The 18,594-nt window shown below is 50.0% G+C and overlaps 4 protein-coding genes across 4 annotated transcripts; all 4 read right to left on the reverse strand.

The window, feature by feature from the left end:
- Positions 1 to 690: 690 nt before the first annotated feature.
- P170DRAFT_473569 (CFEM domain-containing protein) lies at positions 691 to 1,665 on the reverse strand (the record flags this gene model as incomplete). Its single annotated transcript, XM_024853058.1, has 4 exons — positions 691 to 945; positions 993 to 1,300; positions 1,349 to 1,532; positions 1,585 to 1,665. The coding sequence occupies 4 exons, from the start codon at positions 1,663 to 1,665 to the stop codon at positions 691 to 693; spliced, it is 828 nt and encodes a 275-aa protein (XP_024705300.1).
- Positions 1,666 to 11,697: 10,032 nt separating this feature from the next.
- Positions 11,698 to 12,887, reverse strand: P170DRAFT_445408 (alpha/beta hydrolase; the record flags this gene model as incomplete). The annotated part of the gene is made up of 3 exons (XM_024850706.1): positions 11,698 to 12,459; positions 12,514 to 12,735; positions 12,825 to 12,887. 3 exons carry the CDS (start codon positions 12,885 to 12,887, stop codon positions 11,698 to 11,700), a joined length of 1,047 nt encoding a protein of 348 aa, XP_024705301.1.
- A 477-nt stretch (positions 12,888 to 13,364) lies between these two features.
- P170DRAFT_508262 (uncharacterized protein) lies at positions 13,365 to 14,880 on the reverse strand (the record flags this gene model as incomplete). Its single annotated transcript, XM_024854550.1, has 3 exons — positions 14,478 to 14,880; positions 13,704 to 14,398; positions 13,365 to 13,380 (listed from the first exon to the last, which is right to left on the reverse strand). The coding sequence occupies exons 1-3, from the start codon at positions 14,658 to 14,660 to the stop codon at positions 13,365 to 13,367; spliced, it is 894 nt and encodes a 297-aa protein (XP_024705302.1). The 5' UTR covers positions 14,661 to 14,880.
- A 187-nt stretch (positions 14,881 to 15,067) lies between these two features.
- Positions 15,068 to 18,099, reverse strand: P170DRAFT_454666 (uncharacterized protein). The gene is made up of 5 exons (XM_024851464.1): positions 17,673 to 18,099; positions 17,201 to 17,613; positions 16,971 to 17,140; positions 16,633 to 16,914; positions 15,068 to 16,338 (listed from the first exon to the last, which is right to left on the reverse strand). The coding sequence occupies exons 1-5, from the start codon at positions 17,965 to 17,967 to the stop codon at positions 15,522 to 15,524; spliced, it is 1,977 nt and encodes a 658-aa protein (XP_024705303.1). The 5' UTR covers positions 17,968 to 18,099; the 3' UTR covers positions 15,068 to 15,521.
- Positions 18,100 to 18,594: the final 495 nt, after the last annotated feature.

An 18,594-nucleotide genomic window follows, 5' to 3' on the forward strand; every position in this document is an offset into this window, starting at 1 on the left:
AGAAGTAGATCCATATTTGGTATAGTAGGGTTTAAAAGGAGATATAATGGAGTTGAACAACTCATAAGAATAATCTAGCACTCAGTTTCAGGTGGTTGCTCCCTGCAGTGCTTGTGTTGTTCAATGTCACCGCAATATATATCACATCACATCTTGGCTGCCGCAGCCAAATCTTAACACGGTGCTGCAGAAATCCATTCGACAGTACGGATATCTTTTGCATATAAACCGAGGATATGAATAGAAACGAAGAGCATTAAACATATCTAGAATGTCTTTTTCAAGGTTAAATTTCAAAGCAGAAGGCAAAAGACTGTTTAGGGAAGTCGCAGTCTGAATCTGGTCTTGGCTAATAATAGAATTCGACGAAAGCCAGAACAGGTGGCTCTCGTGTTGCTCATCAAATGCACCATTTACATTCTGGATTCGAGATTAACCCAGCCGGTCGCTAAATAATATTTTTACTACCTTGACAAATGCACACAAGGAATGAATTAGATGCTCATTAGTCCGTGCTACTTAGCCCCGGCCAAGTCGCACTATTATCTACTTGTCATTAAACATGACCCGTGATTAGAATATACAATACAGAAAGGTATCCTCCGCGTAGTTCATCAACCGTGGATAACAAAACATCACGTAGTGGCTTCTCGTAACGCCAGTCCGTGTCCCAGAAAGGTCATAATGCATTTAGAGAACCAAGAGAGCAGCCAGGCCCAGAGCGCCCAAGGCACCGCCGCTGATGACGTTGTGAGCAGCAGCAGAGTCGGCGGTCTCAGAGCTGGAGGGAGCAGTCTCGGTGGAAGAGCTGCCGGAGCCGGTAGAGTCAGAGTCAGAGCCCGAGCCCGAGCCGTTGTCATCACCGGAGCCGGAGCCGGAACCGCCAGTGCTGGTGGCAGTGCTCATAGTCGTGCCGGTGGCGCCAGTGCCGGTAGTGTTGGAGACCTAGTAGAGTTAGCATGAGTATAGCATGGCTGGATAAGAAGACTTACAGTCTGGGAGCCGCCAGTGGCAGTAGAAGAAGCGCCGGAGTTGGTGTTGGTGCCGGTGACAGAGCCGGAGTTCGTGCCAGTCGCGGTGCCGGTGGCAGTACCAGAGCCGGAGGCTCCAGTACCCGTGGCGCCAGTGCCGGTCGCACCAGTTCCAGTCGCGGTGCCGGTAGCAGTACCAGTAGCAGTGCCGGTAGCAGTGCCAGTAGCATCGGTGCCAGTCGCGCCGGCGCCAGCACCACCGCTCTTGGTACCAGTAGCAGTGCTGTCGGAGGCGGTGCCAGTGCTAGTTCCAGAGGAGCCAGCAGAGCCTGTATCGAGTCAATTCCATTCCAACCAATCGGAGTAAAACAACGTACTGGAGTCGGGGCAGGCGTTCAAGGCAATGTTGACAACCTTGTTGGAGTCGTCATCAGGGCAGGCCTGGGAGGTGCAGTCGCGGATACCGAACTTGTAGTTGTCGGCGTTGCAGAGACAGGCCAGGTCACCCTTGTCGCAGCCTAATTCGGAAGCCTTGTCGTTCATGTTGTTGATGCACATGCGCTAGAAGAATTAGAAGTGATCAACAAGACATGTAATCCAGCCATCGACATACCGCGCACTGGCCAACCGAGATCTCGGCAGAGACCATGCTGGCGGCGGCCAGCAGAGCCATAGAGAGCGAGAAGGTCTTCATGATGATCGTGGTAATTGCGTGTAAAGAGGAGCAAGTGATGTCGAGATGATTTAATCCGGGCTGGGACGGCAGAAAGACAACAAGAATATGGATGGAGGTTGAGAAGAAAAAAGTAAAAGGCTGGATGGATCTTCGGGGGGGACGAGACAGGATTTAAAAAGGGCAGGAACCACTGCACAGGTCACCATTCAGAGACCCTTCGGCGAACAAACCAAGCTCTCGGTGGTTCCATGGCCGTGTGATTGTTTGCCTTTCTTTTTCTTTTTTTTTTTTTTCTGTTCTGTTTTACTTTTCTAATTTCTCCAATTTTCCTCAACAAAATGGGGATCGTCACTGGCTCGCGGCGAGAGTTTCCAAGCTCTGGTACCCAGCCAACGTGGCTAACTGGCCAGGGAGCGAAGGGAAACGCCACGGGCCAGGTCTCAATGCCGGGTGAAGTCATCGATCACTTCCTGGATCATCTTAGCCTGCAAGGTAAAGCTCTGCGAGACGGATCCCTGAATTCCATGACCCATTGACCCATTGACCCATTGACCCTATCGGCCCAGCCGCGCGGACTCCATGCCGATCCACCGCGCCTTGCGTTGCCGGCGTGATTGGCGGAGAGCTTGTTTCCCCCACGGGCTTAAATGGCTTTATTGGGGCTAGTGGGTAATAGTTTTGGGAGCTGGAGATCGGTGTCCTGGTAGATGGGTACATCCATGGTTGGGTTTTTTAGGGCACTGAGATTTCCGATCTGCGGAAAGGAGGCGGCAGACCTGGGACCTGTACTGAACTACAGATACAGAGGAGGCATGCACAATGCACAATGCACAATTCAAACGAGGAGGGGAACATGTAGGAAGTATCAACAAGAAGGGCAGGTGAAACAGTTGTTGTGCTTTGGTTGTACGTCAATGACGCATCGACTGCGTGCCCAACGAAGAGCGGCCAATCGCCAGCCGAAGAAATGCCACCGCTCGGGTGGCTGAACGCGCCGTGCCAGCCACAGGGATTCCCGGTTAAGGCTTAGCGCGGCCAGATGCATCCCGCCACCCACTTAATCGGGTGCGTATACTCCATCTGACTCCATCCGCTCAGATTTTTCCATTCATTAGATAATGGCTGGTTGATATGGTGACCGATATGCCAGTCTTGTCCGACACCGTTGGTCCGACGGAGTATTTGAGTCTGTCGGACGCCGTGCTACGGAGTACTCCGTAGTGTCGTACACAGGAAAAACCTGTCCTACCTCCCAGCCTCTGCAATTTCAGACAGGTCTGGTATGTAACGTAATTCACAAGCGGGCCGGACACACAAACGGGCCGGACACCTCCGCTCCATTCCTGCCCGCGGGCTAAATACTAGGGGCTTTATTAACAAAACAATTATATTTCTATCTATAAATTAATTAGGAACTCGATTAGGACATTATAATCGTCTATGTCCTAGAATATAACAATCACTGCACCGCAGGGGCGCTCGTACGCGTGGCTTATCTGTAGGCACTACAGGATCTGGAGGAAGCGTGTTTTGAGCTTTATTAACCTCATTCTCACACTGGAACTACTCTAGGCCCTCTTGAATAGCTGATCCCTCTGTAATAGCTAGCTGCTTAGTAGAGCGCTTTTTCTTTTAAAGCTTTTTTTCATAAGAAGCGCGTAATTCGTGGATTTCTTCGCATGCAAGAATAAGCTTATTAAGATGCAATTCATGATCTTTAATAAGCTTATTAAATCGCGTCTCTAGCGAAGATGAAGGGCTCTGCGTACACTTATGTATACGCTTTTTAAGTAGCTGCTTCACGGTAGATGCCTGCTTTTCAAGCTGCCTTGTTATATAAAGCATTTTTAGGGCTGAATTGGTTAATCAACTAGATAATAATATAGGGGTCTTTAGTTAAATTTTTAACTGACTGAGTACCCTATCTGGATTAAATAGAATCAAGCCTGCACCTGCGAAACTATTCCGAATAGTATCTGCTTAAAAAGTGCTTTCGCGAGCTTGTGGAAAGGCCTCTAGGAAATCAAGTTTGTCGATATAATTAATTCCTAAGCGAGCTTGCTTCTCTACTAAGCCTCCATATATCTTTTTTAAAGACACAAAGCAGCCCACATCTAGAGGCTGTAATAAATACAATAAATGTGCAGGCATGCAGATAGGAATAATATTATTCTCGCTGTATATTTAATCAAACTGAGGTGTTAGATAACTACCATGGCTATCTAGAACTAGAAGGCGATATTTCCCAGTTATACGGCTTATAATAATAAGAATAAAGAGATTCTTAAGCCAGTGAAGGCCTATCTCATCTGTAGTCCATCCATTAGGACTAACTTCAATCCTACTATCGTGTGGGAGCTTAATATCTTGATACTAACCCTCTATATGGACCTTCCCTTTAAAGATCACACATGGAGGAAGCGCCCAGCCAGTAGAGTTGATACACTTAATCAAGGTAACCCATTCGCGATTATCTAGCTATACAAGGGATACCTTTCCGTAGTAATCAGCTCTAGTAACTACCTGAGCAGTAGCTACTAGGCCTATAATAAAGCCAGTCTTGTCAAAGTTGTAGATATCTTCTTGTGCAATCCCGTGTTATATTATCATAATTTGTACACTGTTAAATTATTCTTGTATAATCTTAGGGTCTTCGCATTTAGCACGTCGATAATTATAGCGTCAAGTATAGCGAGATTTCAAGCGATCTTGTCGTTTAATGAAGTTGGAGACCTAGTTCTCCTCAACTGATTAAACTAGAGTAGTACCGCGTTAAGAAAATAGAATATTGGCCATTTCTCGTATATATAAAGGTCGGGGAGGCGCTCCACATCAATCTAGTGAAAGAATCTACTGTACAAGCGATTCCTCTTTATTTTGAGTCATTTTATAATTATTGGCGCGTACTTCATCGCGATAGATAATTCTATGTAATCATCCATGAAGGGTTGAACGAGGTATATTAAAAATCTCTGTAGCTTTGCGAATACTGCGAATTTCTTGCTTTTTTAAAGCAGAAATAGCAAATAGGATTCTCTCCTCCTACTTAGTTAAATTTCTTGACTTTTGATGCGCTTTTGGAGGTATGGTTGGTGGTTAAATTAAGCGAGGTTTTTAATTGCGGTTAAAACGCGTGAGGTGTCCGGCCCGTTTGTGTGTCCGGCCCGCTTGTGAATTACGTTACTCCGTAGGGGATGACTTCCCAAGAGGGGATGGCATACGAGTCCAGGCCAGCGGATTTACCAGCCGCGGCAATGGACGAGCGGAGACACGAGCGATCAGCGACCAATGCAGCGACGTTTGGCTTTCCTGTCCAGCGTGCATCCCGCAGGCGTCGGCTTGACTTGTGGCGGTGCGCCGATCGTTGCCTCTTCGGACGGCCGGTCGCACTCCGAGGTCGACGCGCGCTGATTGGCCGACTCGCTTCTTTGTTGTTTGACGACGTCATCAGTCGGCGATCCCCGATCTTCCTGATCTAAATCAACTATCGAGTGTCGAGTCTATCCGGTTGTCGACTTAGGACGAATTTATTAACCTACTACGGAGCTCATACGACGTAGTTCTGTCTGTCAAACCAAAGAGATCAAAACCGTTCTGCCTGAAATCTGGAAATTCGCCTCCCGCTGGCTTGGCCCACATCAACAGCTGTACCTAGTGCCTGCACAGGCACTCGGCGGGGAAATCTTGGAAGACCGGTTGATTCCTGCCCGGATCCTGGCCTACTTACATGGCAGTTACATCACGAATAAACTTTAGATGCATGCTGGCCTTCAGTCTGGGGTATATGGCTGCCTGATGATCAGGTAGGTAGCTATCCTAGTTCGACCGGGATGCTCGATGTGATTTGTCCTCAGTCTGCCCTACGAGGATGGATGTGTTCTCCGCCCCACTGGCTTGATTGTTTTTGGGATAGAAATGTTGAATCAGTCCTGCCTGTCTACAGGGGTTACTTCAGATAGCGAAATGACGTACGGAGATAGTCCAAATGACAGACAATCCTCGGTCTAATTTGGCGCGAGACATGCCTTGCACAGGGATAAAAACAGACGTCATCCTTCTCAGGTTCATTTCACTTGCCATGCTGGTTGTTTCATCTGGCATTAATATGCAATTATTGCATGAATCTGGACTGAGAGGATGCATGTCATAGATTGCAACCAGGAATTGTACAGTTCAGACGGTTCGTGCTGGAGTATGCATGAGGGGCCCTGCACGGAATTGGTCTCTCGACAATAGGCAAAATAATGATGGTTCCAGAATCTGTCAATCATCATTCGAGTGGATGATGATCGCCATTGTCTATTGCTTCCGGTCGCCTAGTCAAAATATGTTCCTACCATACGGAGTACTTGGGAATTCTTGGCACCTATATCACTTACCCACGGAGTGGTACTGATTGTTCCTCGGTCTTCAACCGTCTTCGACTCTACTAGTGATATTCATATGATACCCATCAAACTCCTATAGAGCTCCTATAATGACTACATACCATATGAACCACTCCCCCACCAAATCCCAAACCCCAACAAAAAACAGGGATACATACCTCCCCCACCCAACGCAAGGGATAACCATAATCAACATCAACAACCTGCCCACAATCCACCAACCAATAACCCAAGCCATATAATACACCCACTCCACCCAAATCACAAGAGACGTCCAACAATGCCACTAGCCTGTAGATCGCCTCTCACGAAATGAATGTTTCAAGTCCCCAAGACGCGGTTAGAACTCATCATATTAGATTAATAATTACCTGCTCTGCAAGGGACACATCGCAGATAAAACCCACCTGCATGTAGATTCATGCCGAGGTTTGTTACATGTTCTGCGCTGCTCTGACATGGGGTCTGCTTAAGGTTTGGTTGATGGGATTGCTTTGAAGGGCTCGCATGGTCTAATTATAGATTTAGTTTGGTTTGATTTGCTTTAGTGTTCCTTGCGTCTGGGCCTTGTCTGGAGTGTGAATTAAGATGAGGATCGGTGTTGTAGGGAGATGCCTTTCGAAGGATTTCCCAGGCTGCACCTTGTCTCCTGGATGTGTTTGCACTTAATTAAACCATCAACCTTTTACACCCCCCCCCTTGATTGTACATCCTCTGAGATTATGGGCTCTGAATTTGGCTGCCTATCCCGACTCCTCTCTTCCCTCCAACTAGACGATCGTTGCTTCGCGCTCTCTCCTATCGCCGAAACAGCCTCACTGGTCCTCGTTAGTCAGGCTAGCTGTCTCAGGAGGAAGAAGTTACCATAGTAAATAGGCTGGCAGAGTTGAGCCTCCAGCTTCCGTGCAGCTTGCTCTGAGCATTCCCGCAGATCTGTCTTTGGTAGAGCAATCGTTCCTGAAGTTCTCGTATCTAACCGCATATGGGCCTTGAGTTGGGTTATTAGTTAAGAGCAGGATTTGCGACAAGGACGCTGCGAATGTCAGTCTTGTTAGTTATCGTTACTCGCTCACGAGACGTTCCGCAAATGTTAACGGCAAACCAGATACTGCTGAACATGGCGGAATCGGGTTTGAATGACAAGACTGGTTCCGTATATCCTTTACCTTGCACCGACACGCGCCAATGATTCAATACTCGCGCAGTCTACGCCACTCATCAACTCCCCTCGACGGGAGTCGACTTAAAACAAGCCATGAAGTCAACGGTCTTCGTTAAAATAGTGACGACTCTGGACTCTTTGCGGTCAGAAATCCCGTAAGGAAATTCAGCCCGGCGTCTTACTGATTATGAATCAAATCATCATCGCCTTCGACCCCCACATTGACCAAATCAACGGCCCAAACATCTGGATCCAATCTAAGCTTGTCCCGTGGATAATCACACCCACCCCCCCCCCCCCCCTCCTGGTGCGCAATGCACTAGAACCCAGCCTGCTCAATCCCCCAGAAGGCCCATTGACTCTCTGCCCCTTGTCAAACGGTCCAGGTGTCTTTGGCAATCGGACTTCGGCGCGTTCAGCGTCTTGTACACCGTGAAGCTGACGGTCGCGGCGAACCCGTATATCACGAGAGGCTGGTCTAGGTTTTAGGCCGCGGGGTGAGAAGGGAGATGGCTTTGGTATATTTTTGTTCAGCGATTTGTATGCCGTCTAAGAGGTTTTAGACAAAAGATTATTACTTCGCGGTGCAGGTGATACCAGCTGCTTTAAGTAGGGTCTGGTGAAAGACTGTTTTGGGAGAATATATAGGATAAGTTGGTGAGGTTAGTCCATATGCCGACTCTTGAGCTGAAGAGCCGAAGGAGGTTGGTTTCTCCTATTAAGGACATTGGTTCTGGGTTGGGATATTCGGGACTGAGAATAGTCAGAATATACTGCGTAGTCGGGATACGATCTTCATTCTCTGAGTCTGGCTGATAATCTGGAAGGGGGGGGGGGGGGGATTCCAGCTAGATATACCATATGTTTAGTACGTGCTAGTAGCTGGCTCATATATGAAGCCGGTGTATCTAGGCTTATACTGACTGGAATGGACGGAAGCGATATATAAGATACCACAGTAGCGGGGGGGCGAGTATTCGGGTAGTGGTTGGGTCCAACCGAGAGACCGTAGCGATTAAATGTACATTCATAAGGGCTGATGAGACTACTGTCAATATTCACCTCTGCTGAATCCTAGTCTATCTCTCTTGTTGCGTAGTGATGGAGCGTGTGGCTTGTCTAAGCCCTGCGATTCTATCTAGATGATACATCCGGGCAGGCATTCCCACTTGCATCTTAGACGGACCTGCGCTCGATAATGTTCCGAACAAAAGCACCTCGCAGCAACATCGTCGGCCTCATCCACAAAACAACCGGTAACTGATATACCAGACTGATTTCGAACAAGCTCATCGCACTTCCTAGGCCGGACTCTTACCTGGAGGTCATGCAAGCGCGCGCGACCGCAAACTGCCGGACGCCGACGTTTTCTCACCAAGTCCTTAGAAGTTGAGGGATGTTGCCAATGCTTGAAGGATATACGAGGAGCTGGATGACATCCAAGGCGAGATTTCTGGTCTTGCAATGCGGTCGTGCTCTGTCATATTTCCTTTTCCGAGAAGATATATCATCGCAGTTGTATAACTCTCAATTGAATACAACTACCTGGGTAGTAGAACTAAAAGTATTTATATTATTCAGATTCCAATATTTAGTTATAAATATCCGTAAAATAAATCCATATTTAATACAGCCAGACATGGAACTGGAGCACTGGTGGTCAGCCTGTAACATCAACAACTTTCGCATTTGCGATACTACTATTTGATAAGCTCTACCACACATATCCCACTATAGACTAGGCCATGGGTTATCCTTGTACAGCTGTCCATGACTGCCAAGTACATCGCGCTATCCCTGCCATACCTCACCACGGCTTCCAGAGAACCTCTACACCTTCACCAGTCGCCTTGGTGTCACATCACGAACAAAAGCATGCGTACTTGGACAACAGGTACGTCCTCAGAATCAGGGCCAGACGGCAGATAACAGTCCTAGGGTGGTAGATGAATCCTACCTACCGAGTCTAGATATTGGATACGAACATCCGGAGCCTGGCATGTCAGCCTTTACTGCACCTGGTACTGCATCGAACCTGGGCGTGCCTTTTCCGCTTGCCCAAGTCTTGCAGGGGTGGCCTTGATGAATCGATCAATGTTAGGGGCTTTTGCCAAACGCAGGGGAACATCAAGAAAAGCCTGACGTACATACATTCCATCATGGTCTAAAGGTGCTTTCCACCTTAGCTGGAATGTTCCAGTTGTTTGTAACTGCACGCAAGCGTAAGGGTTGAATATTCAGAAGATGAGCGCCTAGCCGCCCACCAGGATACTCGTGAGATTACTTACCCGGCGAGGTCTCAACGTGTTCTTAGCTGCCGGGGAAGGTATTAATTGGTGTAGCAACCAAGGTTATGCCAGAAATGTATGGACAAACCAGCGCAATTATGATCGCAGGGCTGATGTCACAGGAGTTCCAATTCCGCCCGGTAGCCAAGTTCCTCGAGCTGGGCTGTTCGTGGGCGCCACTTAGAGATATGCACGTAGGTGGTAAGCTCCATGCTCAGTCCTGCGCCAATGATTGGTCCCTCTTTATGTCAAAACCCGAAGTATGTGCGGGCCGTGCGGTTGTTCCATAAACCTTGCGTCAACCGAGTCCAACGTCTTCATAACCCGTCGTCTAAGAATGTTCAAGGGGGGCTATAAAGGTCCAAGACCGGCCCTTGATCGATAAGCCGGTTTATACAGAATCACTCTAGGAAGAGGCTTTTCTCATTCCTCAGAAGGTTTGTATTTGGTAAAAATATCCAACATATTGTATTATAAATATTTGTTTCAAAAAAGAGAAAGCCAGAAAGGAAAAGTCCCTTGCTCTTACCTCTATCATATCCCTAGTTCCAAGGCCGATCATAATTTGAATTTCCCCACAGCTTGTAGCCTCGCGCTCGGTTTTGCTTTGCTTCATCAAGGGACCGTTGGATCCGTAGTTACAAAGAAGGTTATTCAAGTTCTCATAATCACCTACTTTGGGATTTTTGCCACTAGTTGTGGTCCGGGACTGGTTGCTGACCACATTATCAATACAAGAACTGAAACCGGTGACTGGGACATGTTCTAACCCGACAGAACGCCATAGGTTTGTCTACTAGAAATTCCTGTGTTGTACAGACGTGTCTTCCTAGCATGACCCCTCGCTTAACGCATTCCTAATGATGATGGACCAAGTATCGGTGAATTCCAATCCAGTAGCATTTTGATAGACTCCCCCGGACTAATAATACGCAGGTACTGTTTCCAGGGTCTCTGCGTTCTAGTTCCAGATTATACTGCGAATGGGGTAATTCGCGGCCTCGAGTTCTAAGATATAAAAATGGCTAATCTTGTTTACTAAATAGACCGCGTGTTATATCACTCTACCGCGGCTTCCAATTACGCAGACCAAAGGCTCTTCCAATCCAGATGCAATATTTCCTTTACCTAGAATGCTGGCTATCATATTTTCGTAGTCTCTGTCCTGTTGATTCCTGAATTATGCGAAGTACCCAGGGGGATCCACTATAAATGTAACAGAAACGGTGACACAGAAATTCGTCCAACATGGAATTTGACTTTAGGAAGCAGAGCAGAGAGCATGTTGGCATGCCCCAGCATCCCAAAGATATGATCCCTTGCATAGTATCGAGAAACGAGGACTATTTAGTCCCTGGTACCCCGTGGGAAACTACAGACTCACTTGCAAGCCTAACTCTCTTATTCCCTTGTCCTTCAGCCTTTACCGCTGTCTCTCAACCGACCGCTCCTCCACCAGCCACTATGAAGCTCATCACCGTGTTTCTCATGGCATTGACCACCGTCATCGCAACCCCCACCGAAAACAACAACAGCCCGGACAGTGACTATGTGTGCTTGCCCCGGGGCGCCACGTGCAACTACTCGATCCACTCGCCGGTTCTGTGCTGCGACGGATTGAAATGCCACCAGCCCGGCCCCCCAGGTGCCCCTGGAAAGGTGAGCGAATGTTCTACGTCTTCAATTTAACAGAGCGCCAGATAAACTAACACAACCCGTCTAGTGTGAGATCTGGGTGCAGTGATGATGGGCCAGTATGATTAGCTGGTAGTGGGTTGAAGTTCCGTGAGGTCTTTGTGGAGGTTTTTTCATTTTGCTTTTTTGGTTTTTCCTATCCTATTTACAGGATGGGTTTTTCCCTCCATGTACATGCGAATGCAGAGGCTATGTTGTGTTTCCACGGATGACATCCGCCAGATCTGGGATCTTATTTCCATAGTTGATCAAATAACACCGAATTAGATGTTTCTTTGATTGTGTCGTTGTTTATAAGCTAGATTGCTTAATTAACCAACATATACGACCACCGGTCGCTGAATGGTTGGCCTTCAGCGATGCTAGTGAAGATCTGGAAGTATCATTTGGGCCCGGGGGTCTAGGACACATGCTGATATTCGCTCTAGCTATGTTTTGCACGCGAGTAGAGAGTGCAAGACTAACATTTCCCCCACAAGCAAGCCACCAGGACTACCTCGCGATACAAGAAAGAAGATCACTCCCTCCCCAACAACCACCCCAAATTCCGATACGCATCGCCCATAAACCTCACCGACTGATTCAGCGCCGGAAAATAATAAAAGAAACCATGCGGCATGCCCGCATAGACATCCAGTCTCGTCTGCACCCCCATCTCCCTCGCCACAGCCTCATACACCAACCCATCATCCCTTAACGGATCCATCCCACTCACCTGGACATACAACGGCGGCAGCGCAGGGAAGACACAGAGGTCCGCAAACGGCGAAAACACCGGACTCATGGGATCCACGCGCAGCAAACCCTCCAGGTACTCGAGATCCTCGCTCGACAGACACGGGGCGTCTGCGTTCTGGGTCCTTGACACCCAGCCCTGCAGAGCTTCAAGGGGGACGCTCTCACCATTCGTAGTGATCGGATTCGCAGCCCAAAGACCGGTAATCGGGTTTACAAGCTCATCGCTGTGGAGAATCGACCGATGAGTCACAGAGATAGCGAGGTTCCCGCCTGCGGAGACGCCGCCGACCACGAAGCCCTGGGTGAGGTTCGCGCCGAGGGAGGCCCCGTGGGCGGAGAGCCAGCGGATGCCGTCCCATGCGTCGTCCTGGGCTGTGGGGAAGGGGTGCTCGGGGGCGAGCCGGTAGCTCATGCTGGCGACGGTGGCGTTGTAGAGGGTTGCGAGGGTGCGGGCGAACACGGCCATTTGGATGTTTGAGCCGACGACGAAGCCGCCACCGTGGAAGAGGGCGATGAGGGGGGTAGCATTTTCATCCTCATTCTCTTTGTCGTTGTTGCAGTCGTTGTCATTGGTGTCGTCATCTCTGCGCAGAACCTGTCCCTCAAAAGAAGGGATATCATCGAGGACAAGAGGCCTGCAGATGCGGATCTCGCTCTGAGTGCCATCGCTCATGGGGATCGTGATGACGGTCTCGTTGACGCCGTGGTCTGAGAGGGCGTTGAAGGCCGTCGACTCGATTTTGTTGTTCTGTGCGCGTAGCTGCATGATGGGGGTATTGGCATAGTTGGATTTGGGGAGGGGGTGGGCTTGGAGAAACTATTTTCTTAGTTTTTTTCTCTCTTTCTTTTCTTTTGTGGGTGTGTGGATGAGTGGTTGGAGTGGTTTGTCAAAGCACGTGGACTTACGACGTGCAGCTCAGGGTCGACCTGGCCCCAGGCGACGAGGGAGTTGGGGGTTGCGAGATGCATTTTGGTTGAGACGGATGGTAGCGGTTGGAGGTGAGCAGGATGTATGGATGATGGTAAGGCAGGTGAGGTAGAGGAATGGTTGAAGGGAGAACAGAGGGACTTTATATGATGGGAAATCCTGGTGGAGGAACTAGAATATTCACAAGTAGTGAATATCAAGTGAATGTGAAGAAAGCCTGGACCGGAGGAGAGAATTTAGCAGGATATAATTGGCTTATGAATATCAATCTACTTCTGATGATGTCTAGAACTATGTAGGTACTAGTGAACTGTACTCTGACGGACCAGAGATGGTTAGCATGAAAAGAGTTGATGAGTACATCTGCTATACTAGAATCTATCCTGATGGTGGGAAGGGCATATGCCAAGATATGCTGCACAACTAGTGCACAGTATTCTATATTTTACTGTTCAAGCCGTAACTATCAATCAGATGAATTTAATTACGGTCATCAGACTGAGACTGATCATTGACGTTTACATAACAACATGCCTAGATCTACTCAGCAACAGTAAATAAGTAAATCCTATTCAACAGGCAAAGACTCCTAGAAATTCAGTACAGAATCTCAGACACGATCCACAATCAGCAAACAACTCTACCCCCTCATCCTATCCCTAATCTCAAACTCCCTCATCAACCTCTCCTTCTCCCCATCCCCAGCATAACCATCACCACCACAACCCCCCTCAACATCACCATCCTGAACCATAACAACCGGAACCCTCACCCCCCTCCCCCTCCTCCTATCCTCCCCCCTAACACAATAAAAAACCATAACCGCCACCCTACCCAACAAGAACCCCATCACACACGCCATAACCCCCGTCGCGGCGCCCAGCAACGCAGGCAAGATGACCGGGCGCACTAAGCGGCCGAAATTGCGGTGCGAGCCGTGCCAGTAGGGATGGCTTCTGTGGCCGTGCTTAGGGACGGGAGGGACGGTGCGGTGGGCGTCTTTTTGCGGGGGAGAGGGAGTAGAGTCGTTTTCGTTTTCGTTTTCGTTCTCGTTCTTGGTGCTGGGGTGGTGGTGGTGGTGGTGGTGGGGAGGTTCAGGGTGGGTTAGGAGGTGGATGCATTCTTTTGCGGTGGTTTTGAGGGCATGTAAGGTGCCGAGGATGAGGGATTTCGTGTCGCCGTTGGAATCATTCGGACTGGGGTGATGATGATGATGGTGGTGGTGAGGAAGCGCAGAGGTGTTGATTTCCGTGATGGCCAGGTCGGACCCAGACTCAGACTCAGGCCGAACAAGTCCAACTAACACCTCGTAGTCACTCGCCAACCGGCCAAATTCATCCAGCAGCTTCAGCTTCAGCAGATAGATGTCACCAAGCTTGGCGTGGGGCGTTTTCGGAATCGGTCTGGCGTCCAGCGCGTATGAGACTCTGACGCCGTCGTCCTGGCCGGAGCCGGCGTGTCTGGGGGCAGAGAACTCCATGGGCAGGGGGGACGGGAAGATGACATGGTCGTTGGCGAGGAGGGTGTTGTTTTCGGTGGAGAAGGTGATTGTCTGTTTTGTTAGTTAGTTACTACTCTGGGACGTAGCGTTTTGCATGCTGATGAAGAAGGACAGGAGAGGGGAAACGAACCAAATAGCTATCGGGATCCTCTCGCTCGCAATTCAAGTCCTCGAAGGCGCATCTCGCGCAGGGAAGAATGACTTCGTGAGCGGGAATGAGTTTAGCTTGGTCGGGGGTGTCCAGATGAGGGAGGGATTTGGCGGTTGAGGTGACAGAGAGGATACTGAGGAGGGAGAGGTAAGAGAGTAGCATTTTGATCAAAGAGAGTGGTATAGAGAGTGGTTAACGAGAGGATTCTATGAGGCCATTTAAGAGGGAGGCTAGGTGTCAGACGAGAGTGAAGAAAAAAGAGGAATGGGGGGAGGCATATATAGGGTCACACAGACCATCACTCGAAATCCCTCAGTCAATCATCTGGGGAAACAGATCGTCTGCGCGAGGCTGAGGATGTCTGTCTCTTTGTATGTTTCACCACCCACCATAGCACCACCAAAATTATCTTTACAGTTTGATAAATTATCCTACCATTCATCCGCTGTAAATATTAAATTCCCTCCTAATAAATGAACGAATCAAATGTCCATCTCACAGAATTAAGTCAACGTGGTTGCCTGTCGGGGTCCTCGGAGAGCGAACGATCGTCGCACCGCCCCGTTGACCCACGACAAGCTTTGACGGGATTCTGCGACACGATGGCGCGAGAACTGTCTGGATAGGCAGGAGTGTGCCGATCTGTTTGATTTTATTCTTGTTCGTTCGCAGATCAAACGGTTCTCCTGCGACAGAAAAATTCATCCAGAATCCAGGGACAAGTTACCACAACTGCCTGAAACCTCTATCGTGGCTGCGCAGTGGACAGACTACTCCGTGGGGCCAACAGAGTCAAACAATGCGACGGTGGCATTCAGCGACGGAGCAATTGATTAAACCAGCGAATTCAGGGGTGACAGCGCCGAAAGCTTGGCCATTGAGGTTATCGCGAGGGTGGGACTAGCGCAGTATTAGGCTGCCACGATAGAAATATAAGACAGGATGAGACAAACTAGGCAGCACGATATTAGAAACCATGCGAAACGAGACAAAAGCCAGACACCTGAATAGTAAATCCCTAAGTTAAGTAAAAACAACCCCCCCATCCACCACCACCGTCTGCCCCGTAACGTAATCCGAATCCCTCCCCGCTAGAAAACCACCCACGACGCCTGCCACGTCGTCCGGCTGACTCGTCCTCCCCAGCGCCACCAACCGCTCCGAATACACCTTCATACTGTCGCCTTTCGCTCGGCCCTGGATCGCACCCAGCCCGGCGTCGATCCCCTCCCACATCGGCGTGTCCACGATGCCCGGCGCGTACGCATTCACCGTGATGTTATGGGGGGCCATCTCCATGGCAAACGCCTGCGTTAGGCCCCGGACGGCGAATTTACTCGCTGAGTAGAGGCCCAGGGTTGCGAAGGGTTTGTGCGCGACGATGGAGGCCGCGCCGAGGATTTTGTATACGCCGACTCCTGCACTATCACCACTACTTCCGGGGCCGGCAGGGGTAGAAGGCGGACCCTGCGCGATCATCTGCCTCGCAGCCTCGGTGTAGCAATTAAACACGCCGTTAAAGTTCACCTCGAACAGGCGCTCGATGTCCACCGAGCTGCACGACAGAAGGGGCTTGACCTGCGCGATGCCCGCGTTGGCGACCATGAGGGTGAGCGGGCCCAGTTGGCGGACGGTCTCGGAGACCATGGCGGAGACGGCGGATGGGGAGGTGACGTCGGCGGGGATGCCGATTGCGTTTGGGCGGGATGGGCTTTGGGACTGGGACTGGGATGAGTTGAGGTCGTGGACGAGGGATTGGATCTCCGCGGTCGACGAGGGCGTGTCGTTGATGCAGACGGAGTAGTTTTCTCGGATGAGGCGCTGGGCGATGGCTTTGCCTCTGTTGGTTGTTAGATCCGATGGTCGGATGGAAGTCTACAGGTAACTTACATTCCACGCGCGGAACCGGTGACGATGGCAGTGCGCAGCATCTTGAGATTGACATGGAACAAGGCAAGATGCTTGAGATGGAACAAGGGATAAAAGAGGGTACAGAGAACAGTCACTTTATAAATAACTGAGAGGGGAAAGCGGGGAAATGAACCAGGATTCTCCGGATTATACCCCCTCATACCCCAGCTATACATCCTACACATCCAATGCCTCCTATGCATCCACCTCGCGAATCCCATACGCAAACATCCCATTCGACTCCACCAAATGCTCATTCTGCAATTTGGCCGCACACTCCGCCCCCGCCGCCGGAACCCGATACTCGAACCGTTTGCCCACCCCGGGCTCGCGTCCGTCCAGCGCATACGGATACGGCAGATACTGCGGCATCAGACCCAGCTGCACCAGTACCGTCGCCTGGTCCCAGGCAATATGCTCGTGGTAGAGCCGGTCGCCGCGGATGTTGACCACCGCCGTGAAGGGGACCTGCAGTGGTTTCCCGGTGGGTGGGAGGCCGGGGAGCCTACAATTATACGTTAACATCCATCGGTCAATATCCAGGGAGAGAAGAGGACATACATCCAATCGATCTTCATATTATGCGTCATATGGCAGATAAACTCATCGACCACACGATCGACCCCGACCGTGCGACTGATCAGCTCGAGCCGGGTATCTTTCGGATTCTGGAAGATGAAGTGGTTCAGGTAGAAGTTGCTCAGTTTGGCGCGGCCAATACCGCCGGTTAACTACCCCAGTTCATCAGTACACCTGCACCCCATGTGTTGGAGAATAGAGGACAGACTCACCGTCGTCGTATGATTCACATACGGCTCCTGCACCATCGTCGCCATCGTCTTCTCGACCAACCGCTCCTCGAACTCGTAGAACGTGTGCTCGTCCCAGATCTTCTCGAGGTCGAAGTACGGTCCGTCGAGATACTTCTTGACGAAGGTGAGAGAGCGTGAGTGCGCGACGCCTGCCGCCGCGGCGATGAAGTCGCCATGGCCCGGGAGGATGAACTGCGGGGACGAGGCTTCGGGGTAGGTGTAGACTTTGGTCGGTTGGGTTTGGGGCTGGTCCGTGGGTGGTGCAAGGTGCAGAAGGACTGGGATGTCGGAGATGCCATGGTCTGCGAAGGACACGGCGGCAGCGAAGGACGGGGCGCTTTCACGCAGAACAGACGCAAAGGAGGGAGGGTATTCCTCGGTCGAGCCGTAGACTGCTCCGGTCAGATACATGGTATAGGCATATCTAGTGCGGACTGTGGCAGTGTCATACCCAACAGGCCGAGTTTCTCCTGATCGCACTCTGGCAAAGAACGCAGCTCGTCAACCGCTTGGTTCACCCGTTCACGAAGCGACTCGCTCTCGTCTATAGTAATCTGCACCACGGCGTAGCTCTCCTCGGCCCACTTCTGCACCGGCGCTGGATCCAGCCCGGTATTCTGGCCGTCGCAAATGGCATGGCTGTGCGGGCGCAGCAGGACGAGTCCGGGTCCCCGGCCGCAGCGCGAGAGCGGGGGCTGCAGCGTCATGCCGGGACCGAGGGATCTGGCGGGAGCGAATGAAGTCATTGTGAGTACTACTAGCACAGAGGGTTGTAGTCGAGTGCAGCAAATGGAGGGGAGTGGCTGTCAGGAAGATAAGATTGTTCTTAAAAGTCTCCACTTGGTCGGGATTAGCCGATCGCACGGGCTATGATTGAGTGGCCTGGATGTTAAAAGACAGAAAAGATGTTCAGTTATTGCCTATTCCGAACAAGCCCAAAGTTATTTCATGCGGAGTAGACAGGCTGGGGAGTATGATCCCTGATTTAGTCCAGTAACTTGTACTATGTGGAAGTTGTGGTGGAAGTATAGCCGACGATCGTACGCTCGAGCATCAACAGACCTCGGTAATGCCAGGCCGACTGTTTGTCTAGTAAATAATACTACTTATTAAGAGTATATTATCCAAAGCTATCGTTTTTAATATTTTAAGTTGGCTAGGTTCGAAAGAAAAGAAAAAAAAAAGTTATAATGAAAGAAATTAAGAATTTAATCACGTAGGAACAGCGAGGTCGCATTAATCTCAACCTCGCCTTCAAAATTCTTGCTGAAAAAATCCACAAGCTTCGGGCCAGACACTGTAAGGTCATCATAGAGATCGAAGTGGTTCTTTCCTTCAACGATGAACAGTTCCTTGGGTTCACGCGCTGCGGC

Source organism: Aspergillus steynii, assembly GCF_002849105.1.
Source record: "Aspergillus steynii IBT 23096 chromosome Unknown P170scaffold_3, whole genome shotgun sequence".
Taxonomy (NCBI): Eukaryota; Fungi; Ascomycota; class Eurotiomycetes; order Eurotiales; family Aspergillaceae; genus Aspergillus; species Aspergillus steynii.